This window comes from Trachinotus anak, unplaced genomic scaffold, assembly GCF_046630095.1.
Source record: "Trachinotus anak isolate AG129_WGS33_773 ecotype Australia unplaced genomic scaffold, CSIRO_AGI_Tana_v1 ptg000010l, whole genome shotgun sequence".
Classification (NCBI taxonomy): Eukaryota; Metazoa; Chordata; class Actinopteri; order Carangiformes; family Carangidae; genus Trachinotus; species Trachinotus anak.
The window spans coordinates 26,922,135-26,931,181 of NW_027273861.1; the positions used below are offsets into that span (position 1 = coordinate 26,922,135).

General features: G+C 43.2%; 1 protein-coding gene across 1 annotated transcript; it reads left to right on the forward strand.

Annotated features, from left to right (window-relative positions):
• The first annotated feature begins 791 nt into the window (after positions 1–791).
• Positions 792–9,047, forward strand: ankmy1 (ankyrin repeat and MYND domain containing 1). Its single transcript, XM_071486499.1, has 20 exons — positions 792–1,174; positions 1,777–1,923; positions 2,023–2,217; positions 2,500–2,550; positions 2,633–2,871; positions 3,015–3,231; positions 3,369–3,530; positions 4,393–4,520; positions 4,694–5,198; positions 5,289–5,473; positions 5,596–5,767; positions 5,989–6,129; positions 6,231–6,338; positions 6,652–6,759; positions 6,836–6,958; positions 7,423–7,524; positions 7,902–8,067; positions 8,190–8,259; positions 8,446–8,600; positions 8,884–9,047. The coding sequence occupies exons 1-20, from the start codon at positions 941–943 to the stop codon at positions 9,045–9,047; spliced, it is 3,372 nt and encodes a 1,123-aa protein (XP_071342600.1). The 5' UTR covers positions 792–940.

The window sequence follows — 9,047 nt, forward strand, 5'->3', positions numbered from 1 at the left end:
GGGGTCAAAAAAACACTATAGTAAATCAACCATGTATCAAAAGCTATTACTCAATATAATATTTAATATTACTCTACAATACTCCACAATTTACAATATTGTAAAACAAACTACTCGGTATTATTGCAAACTGCTGCAAATAAATGCTTGAAATGATTTTTTTTCTCAGTAACTTGAGTGTGTTGTGAGGAAGCTGGTCGACAAAATGAACTTTGCATTTACTTTAACCCTCCTGTTATGTTCATTTGTCAGGAACAGCAATGGTCAGTTCGACCCAGTGCATGTTTAATTATCCAAAAGATGTCCAAAACCAAAAGAATCCTAACAAGCACTGTGAATATTTCATCACTAACTCCATTACTAACTATTCTATCAATATTTAGTGCTGTGGTGTTCCTTACCTCTAACAGGTGATGGTTCAATTAGGATAATTCACTTGTTTTTCATTTAAAAAAAATGCATGTTCAAACTTTTTTAAAATGTTTCACCACTTCATTGCTTTTGAAAGACCAACATATGAAACACAATAACACTGAGACATAACATTTAAATGCTGATATAAACATGCAGGGGGTGGTGAGATGAACCATTTTCATATTATATGTTGATTACACTCATTAAGGCGAGCAGAAGACGTTTCATACTGAAAAATACTTTTAACTATTTTTCCTTCAAACTTTAAAACATAACAGGAGGGTTAAGAGCGAATAAAATATTATAATTGAGACTAGAGTGAAGTGTTTTGAACTGTTTCGACTTCGACGTATACGCATGCGTGAGAATCTACTGTTGTCATGGCAACCTGCGCTTGAGGTCACGGCGGGGTTAAGGTGTAAATCTGAGTGTTTCCTCCTTCCCTTAACTTAACTCTAAACTCATGGCTGCCGCACCTTAATGGATTCAGGTGAGTCGCTTTCAGAGAGATTAGTCCCCGGTTAAAATGCTGTCGACGCCCCGCAGAGGTGTGGAGGTGGAGAGAGGAGGAGGAGGACGAGAGGCGGGTGCGGAGCCGGGGGCAGGGAGACGGGTCCCCGGCCACAGAGGCGCTCAGAGCGGGGGAGAGAGGCGAGAAGGCCTCGGTGTTCAGGAGTGGTCCGACGGATCCAGATACGAAGGAGAATTTGTGAACGGGTTCAAACACGGGAAGGGAAGGTACACCTGGAGAAACGGAGAGGTAACTCATGTGAAAAAGCCCCTTTAGATTCATAATTGTATAAAGAACAAAACAGTAAAAGCGCTCATTATACAGAATGGCCCATTTCAGATTAATATACATCATAGGCTGCTTTGGATTATAATTATTGATGAGTTCATGCATGAGAGTCACTTGTTTCAGCTGGTGAAGGTGGGTCTATAATAACATGATAATTTAATTGTTTATATTTTATATTAATTTAAATCTGCAAAGTAACTAGAAAGTAAAACTGTCAAATAAATGTTAACAATTAAATCTGAAATCTAGTGGAGTAGAAATATAGAATAGCATAAAATGGAAAGTACCCCAGCTTTTTACTGCACAGTGGTTGAGTTAATATACTCACATTCCTTCCACCACTAAATGATAAACATTCAGTATGTCAGAGCATTTATCTCAGTTTACATCACTGAGCTAGCTGAGTCCATTTTTAGGAATTTACTGTACATTTTTGCAAAAATAGACACTAACAGGATGGTCGACATGGTATGGTCTGTCCTGTGACTTAAGTAAAACATGATGACATTTTTTCACTGTCTCCTGGAGTTACTGTCAATAAAGCAAGCCGCTCCTTTGTGCAGTACTATGAGGGCTCTTTCTACAAAGACTACAGGCATGGGGACGGACTGTACTGCTGGCCCACGGGCCACAAGTTCGTTGGCAAGTTCTACCTCAACAGAAAGGAAGGATATGGACAACAGTTGTTCCCTGATGGAGCCACTTTTCAGGTAAACTGGATGGATGGATGATGGCAGATATTTGGGTAGGTTTTTTGTTTTGCTTTATAAGTACTAGTGAATAAAAAAGAACCTATCCCCTCCTCTCAGGGTTTGTACTATGCTGACCAGAGGTTTGGTCCAGGTGTGGTTAGTTATCCAGATGGCCGTCAGGATGTGGGTCTATGGCTCAGGGAACGCCTGCTAAAGCTCTGCACCACTGTAGAAGAGGGCTTTAGCTTGAAGAACTTTCCAGAATATGCTGCCTACATGGACCCAGTGGCCAACACAGATATGCTGACTCAGGTACATGCTGACCACTGTGTCACCCACAGGGCAAGTGACACAAACATCTGCATTAATATTTGGTTACAAATCATGTTTTATTGATTTTAAAACAATGACCAGGCCAAGATGCAAAACACCTCCTGAGTGTAGGTCCAGAACCAGAATAATTTTTTTTTTTAGCTCCACTGATTTCTTTTTTTCACACTTGATTTTGTCATCAAACCTTTGTAATAGTCAGCCCCCACCAGACAATGTAAGCAAAATAATGTTTTACCAACTCAACTCTCTTCTCCTTATCAGCCTCCGCCTCTCTCTAGCAGTCCACACACAGAAGCCAGGACACACTCTGAGGTAATATAATGCTATAATGAACAATTATATGAACTTTGTGACTTAACTCAAAGCAGATCAATTAGTTCCACATCTTCTTCAGGCGCAAACAGACAGAGAGCTGCTGTCAGATGAGAATTTTATCCTTCCCCATGGCATGGAAAGTTACTCAACAGATGGCGACCACTTGCCGCTGCCCCCCGGCCGAAGGAGAGAGTTGGATCAGTGCTTTTATGGCGAGCTGTGGGAGCCGGATGTTAATCCACACCAAGGCTATGAACGAGACCCACTCTCCACTCTGGCCTTACAGGCCCGAATGCAGGCTCACATACACAAACACAGGTCGGACATTCAGTTCATCATAAAAGTGTTGTTTGAGCATTGGTACCAAAACATATTGTAAGACCTACACATACTGCACAGGTATGGCTGCAGTCAGTACCGCAGGGGACTAACATGTCGGTATTAATGTGCGTGTCTCTCAGACTACAGGCTGAAAACGTGGGCTGGGATGTGGCTGCCGTTCTCTCCCTGAACAGGGAAGGCTTTGGTCCCAGAGGGCCTTTGGAAGTCAGCTCAGAGCAGATGATCGAGCACGCCTCCCGAGGGGAGCTGCAGGCTGTTTCTCAGATCCTCCAGACTGGTTCGGTCCACCCCGATGTAGCAGATTCACAGGGACACACTGCTCTGATCGCTGCCACAGTAACACAACATTATTCATTTCTTTTGCCTTTTGTTTGTTAATTCAGTTTTTTCACTCTTATTCATTTCATTTGGTGTTAGTTCCATGTCTGTCTCTCCAACTGCTTTGTGCTTGTTGTCTTTCTTGCACCTGTCAGGTAAACTGCCATAATGATGTGATCCAGCTGTTGTTGGATATGGGTGCTGATATTGACAAGTTGAACTGTGAAGGCATGTCAGCCCTGGTTGTGTGCCATGTCCTCTACTACCCTTTTCAGTCTCTGCACACCACTCTGGCTCAACCACCTGACAAAACTCAAGTAAGACTGAACTTAATGTATTTTTGGTCATGCTAGAGGCACAGCCCGAGGGATGGCAATGTCAGTCTGTCTGTTAGTCCACTACTTTGATCCCCACTGAAATATCTCAATAACTACTGGAACGATTGTCCTTCCATATATGCCTATATATGCCCCCCCCCCCCCCCCCAGGAGTATAGTTTGGGTTCTATTCTATTTTTTCTCCTCTCCTCTCCACTTGTTTTTCCCCATTCCTCCTTTTTAAATGGCGCCGCAGATGGCTGCCTCGGTGTTTTGGTGCGCCCTGCACCATTCACTAGAACAAATTCCTTGTACGTGAAAACATACTTGGCAATAAACCTGATTCTGATTCTGATTCTGATTCTGATTCTGATTCTGATTCTGATTCTGACATTGTGTGCAGATGTTTATAGTAAGTTAAGTTTTTTATAAAGCAAACGGTGCAAAGTGCTTTACATTAAAAGCATCAAACAGGTACAATAGTAACACTAAGGTCATATTTGCAAAAAAAGGCCTAATGACTTTAGTGATCTTCTAGCACCATTATCAGGTCAAAATTTGAAATTTGACCTGATACCTGCAAAATATTTTTTTTAGTGTTGCAGGTATTCCCATCGTTCAACAGCTGTTAACATGCTAACAAGCTAAATTAAGATGGTAAACATTATGTCTGCTTAAGAGTAGCATGTTACCATTGTCTGTGTGAGCACATTAGCATGATGACACCACTGTGCCTAAGCATGATAGTAGACTCTTAGTCTTGTTTCTGAAAGTTTTCCCATAACCCATGGTTCATATGTATGAAACTGTGTTTAGCACAGGCAATTTAAATGAATCAGCCTCTACTGCAATGTGTCATCAGGTTTTGAGGTCTCCTTCTGCATGTGGCAGCAGTCCCCAGATCAGCCAAGTGGGCTTCACTACAGACACACCTGGGCTTCACGACAGACCTCAGACCACTAACCAGACCAACCAGAGCCAGTCTGACCAGTAGGGATCTAGCTAACCACCGTTCTCACATATCATTCAGCAGAACCTATATTGCATCTCCTGTTATGCATATCACAAAGTGATAATCATCATGAAAATGTTATATTTAGAGATTTGTGACTCAAACAAGCTGATGAATTAATTTAAGTTTCCTATTTGTTGTATTTTTTCAGGACAGAAGAAGAACTGACAGAGCACATCTCACATCACAGCAGTAAAGTGTCCAATGACTGCGAGCTCACCACTGAGCGCTGGTCCGGCCTCAATGAACCTGAGACCCCTGCAGACACTGAACACCAACTGGAGGAAGAGAGGGAAGGGGACAGCAAGGAGACACAAAGAGAGGGAGAGGTTCGAGAGACAGAAGAAAACAGCCTTAGGGAGGATGAGGGAGAGAGCAAAGGCGAGGAAGGAAAGATCCTGGAAGAACATGATCAAAAGTGGGAAAGCGAAAATGACGGAAAAGGCCAGGAAAGTGTTGTTGAGTCAAGAAAGGAGGATGTGGAGTTGAGCGAGGCGGTCGAGGAAGTTGTAGAGGAGAGAGCGAGGCATATTCATGAAGAGGATAAAGAGGAGAGTGGAGGTGTGGAGCGCTCCCTTCAGGTGTTGGATGGTCATATTACACTGGGCAGCGTGCAGTGGAAGGAATGCAGAGCTAAGGCCGCAGCAGTAGTTCAGGTATAAAGCACAGAGATCCCTTCCTCTTACTGGTTTTTAAGTTGGCACTTGTTTGAACTCATTGTTGCCGTCTCATCTGTCTGTCTGCAGCAGGGTAAAGACACAGAACTGACCCAAAATCAGACCTTTGACTCTGCCCGCTCTGTCAGCAGCTATAACATCCAGGTCACAGAGGAAGCGATGCAGCGCTCGGCAGAGGCTCTGAGTCGCACAGGGATTCCTCTGCGCTCTGACACACAGGAGACTGTTCGCAAAATGGCTGCTATGAAAATTGAGTCAGTTCTGTTCCACTCTGTTCTCTTTTCCTGTGCTGTTTGCTCTGTTCTGATGATACCTGCTTTATTTGCATATGTGTGTCTCTGTGGGAGTTTTATGTGTTGTGTGCCTCTCTGACCAGACACCGTCTTCGGTTGAACACCATGAAGCTGTTATTGGAACGGGGAGCTGACCCCAACGTATCCAAGGTCCCGATGCCTGTCCTCTTTCTAGCAGTTATGGCAGCTGACACTGAGGCCGTCAGGAGGCTGCTGCTGTGTGGAGCTCGTACTGACATTCCCCTTCCACCTGAGGTAGGAATTAGTGTTTTGCTTCCTCTAGAGGAAAAGTTTATTCAGGGGGGGGTTACAAGTTTGTTGAAATCAAATGAACAATATCTCAAAATAAAAATTCATAAACACATATAAAACAAAATGAGATGATCTATATTATGCTCCTCCCTCTCTCACATAACCCTCTGTCCATCATTTCCATAAACCATAAAATTCCCCTCAATCTCTCATCCTCTCTGTAGAGGAAAGGCCTTTATCCCCTGCATGTAGCTGCAGCACTGCCAGGTTCACCAGGTCCCAGAATCACAGAGCTGCTGCTGCACGCTCTCACTGACCAAGACGCACAGGCGGGCGACCAGGACGAGATCTACGAACCGGACAGGGTGTGTGTGTTCTTCCACATTAAGCTTCGTTTGAATCCTTGGTAGTAATTGTTGGTGGCGATAGTTAAACTGAAAAGAGTTTCACTCTTGGTCTTTTACAGATTGGCATGAAGGCTCAGGAACCACTGAGCACACTTGAGAGGCCACATCTCAAAGAAGGAGGCAGGACAGCCCTGCATGTGGCCTGCCAGAGGGACAGTGACTACAAGGTCAATACGCACTGTGCATTTACACGCTCACAACCACATAATACACACAATCACTAATATGAAACATGATGCTAAAAGACTGTTCAAATCTGAAGCAGGTTGCACACATGATGTGATTATTTTGAATTTACCCAATGCCAGAGAACGACAGAGGACACATGTTAGAAGTAAAAAAAACATGCAGAGCTCAGACCATATGTTGTTTCACTTTAAACAGCATGACTTGCACCGTGTCTGGAAAAAATTCAAAGCAATAATTTGGCTATGTAGATATTCCATATTCCATTTAATTGACCTATGTGCGTTTTTGCAGAATGCCAGTAAGGTGGTGGCCCTTCTGCTCTCCCACAGAGCCAGCACAGATCTGCTCTGGAGTGGACACACACCTCTCTCCCTGGCTATAGCAAGTGGCAATGACCTGGTAGACCACACACACGCACAGATTCACATATACACATACTGCACACATGTGCACAAAACCTTTTTTCTCTGCTTAGGCAGCAGAGGAGCTGTTGAAAGGAGGCGCAGATCCCAACATCCCCCTTGGCCCAGGGGTGGGCAGCGCCCTCTGTGCCCTTGCAAACATCAACTACCACTTAGGTGGCAACAGAGCTAAGCTGGTACCTGAAAAAACAGCAAACACACACACACACACAAATATAGAGGCAAGAGAGAAATTTCATTCCTATGAAACTGTCTTTTGGAAATAAAAAAACAAAAAATCCAAAAGAATATTTTGCAGTCTTTCAGAACATACAATTATTTAGCAGCTGACTTTTGGTAACTGTTAGTGTCACACATTTCTAAATTTCCAACATGTGATTTCCTAATAAATTGACAGTGTTGACAATGTGTTTATTTTTGAGTTCATTCATATCTTCTTATCTTCCCAGTTTTCATTTACACTTTTTTGTCTATATGCAGGCACCTATAGATTATTTTTCAGAGCCTGTTATTGAAAAGGTTGTAGGCCTCAGTATTACAGTTTTTAAATAGTAAGAAAGAAAATATGCTTAGATCTCCACGTAAAGTTCACTCACTATTTTGAGTCATTCAGTGATTTGTATTTGTGTCTTTGATGTAGTTGGATGTGTTGGCCAAGGCTGGTGCCGACATCTTGATGCCAGTTATGGTGGGCGATGTTGTGGGAACCGCAGTCGACTATGCACACTACTCCTTTAACCAGGTAACGCCGTTTGTAAGAACACTCTGTACATTTAGCTGAATTCAATAAACTTTATTCATTCTGTACAGGCATTGAAAAAGTTAGATACACACATACTGTACCATACAGAGTTACCTCTATATTACATTATGTACACCTGCACAGTCTAATATATTACAATACAAAAGCCCCGCAGTAAGACCAAATCCTACCTAAGTTCTACCTTTGTGACAACTGTAATGTCTATTTGTTGTTGAGACTGCGTCAGAGGTGTTGATCCAACTTCGCAGTACTTTTTGAGGCTGTAGTAAGAAAAAGCTTTGAGTAGGTTTCTGTTTTGATTCCTTGTGTCTTTGCTACATGATTTCACGAGTAGCTGTCTGTGTGTTACTGTCCAGGACTTGCGTATTGCTAACACTCCCTTCCACGCTCTGAACATGCGGGAGAGGGAAGCATTCAAAGAACGGCGCCAGCTGCAGAGCTTGATGAGAGATCTGCTGAGGCGGACGGCTGCCCGCTGGGAGACAGAGAGTTTAGACAGAGAACAACAGCTCACACTAAATGGTCAGTACAACCTGTGTCTTTGATGGTAAAAGAAAGATGACTATTGTTTTGTGTTTCTGAGCATGATTGGAAATCATAGTGGGTATACGTGTGTGTGCATGTGTACTGTATTAATCTGACAGGTACAGGTAGCGCAGAGAGGTTTGGCAACACGGAGGCAGGTGCCACTACCTCAAACGGGCCCCTCCACAGGTATACACACACAAACATTCATATGAGGCACCTGCATATTGTCCCTTCTCTGTTTCAATCCCCCGTCGTACTCATTGCTAACTCAAGTCAAATTTCAGTGCGAGAGTTGAGAGAGAAAATAAAGCAACACAGATCGCTCAGGAGCCTGTTTCCAACTCTATGTGTGTGATTTTTTTTTTTCCTTAGGATATCATTGTTTAAGTTCTGCTATCATTGTGGTCGCTCTGTGTCCGTGAAGCTGACCGCTTGTAACCGCTGCCACAAGGTCTTCTACTGCTCCAGGGCCTGTAAAATGAAAGCATGGGATGAAAGACACAAGCAAGAGTGTATCCGGGTGTCAGGTGGGAAACAGGACCTCTCCTTCCAACAGTTACAATCCAGCAAAACCAACCCCCAAATCCAACCTCAGCAGCACAGAGGCTCAGACCAGAAATATCACAAAATAAGCTTTTAATAAAATTACAATGTGTAACTTTGTCATAGTGTTTTGAATCTGTGATATCTACAGGATAAATTTATGGTTTGGACAAATATTAATCATGGACAGTATCTGGGAAACTTGGTTTTAGATTTTGGATGATTAGAATATGTAAATACTTTGTCTATCTGTCTCTCTCAATCCAGCATCTGCTGATGGCATCCAGAAGAGACTTGCGTTAAAATCCCAAAGAGGCCCCAGGCCCTTGAGTGTCAAGTTGAAATCCCAAAGCCTCTCCAAGCCCCTGAGAATGGCAGAGAAGGTCTTGGAGAGCCAAGTCAACCTGAAGGAAAACTACAGCTGCAACTGA

Bases quoted from the DNA above. Each gene is read 5' to 3' on its own strand.
- ankmy1 (XM_071486499.1), top strand. From the start codon at position 941: ATGCTGTCGACGCCCCGCAGAGGTGTGGAGGTGGAGAGAGGAGGAGGA. The intron at 1,175-1,776 runs GTAACTCATGTG...TCCTTTGTGCAG, and splicing joins ACACCTGGAGAAACGGAGAG to TACTATGAGGGCTCTTTCTA. The intron at 2,218-2,499 runs GTACATGCTGAC...TCTCCTTATCAG, and splicing joins ACACAGATATGCTGACTCAG to CCTCCGCCTCTCTCTAGCAG.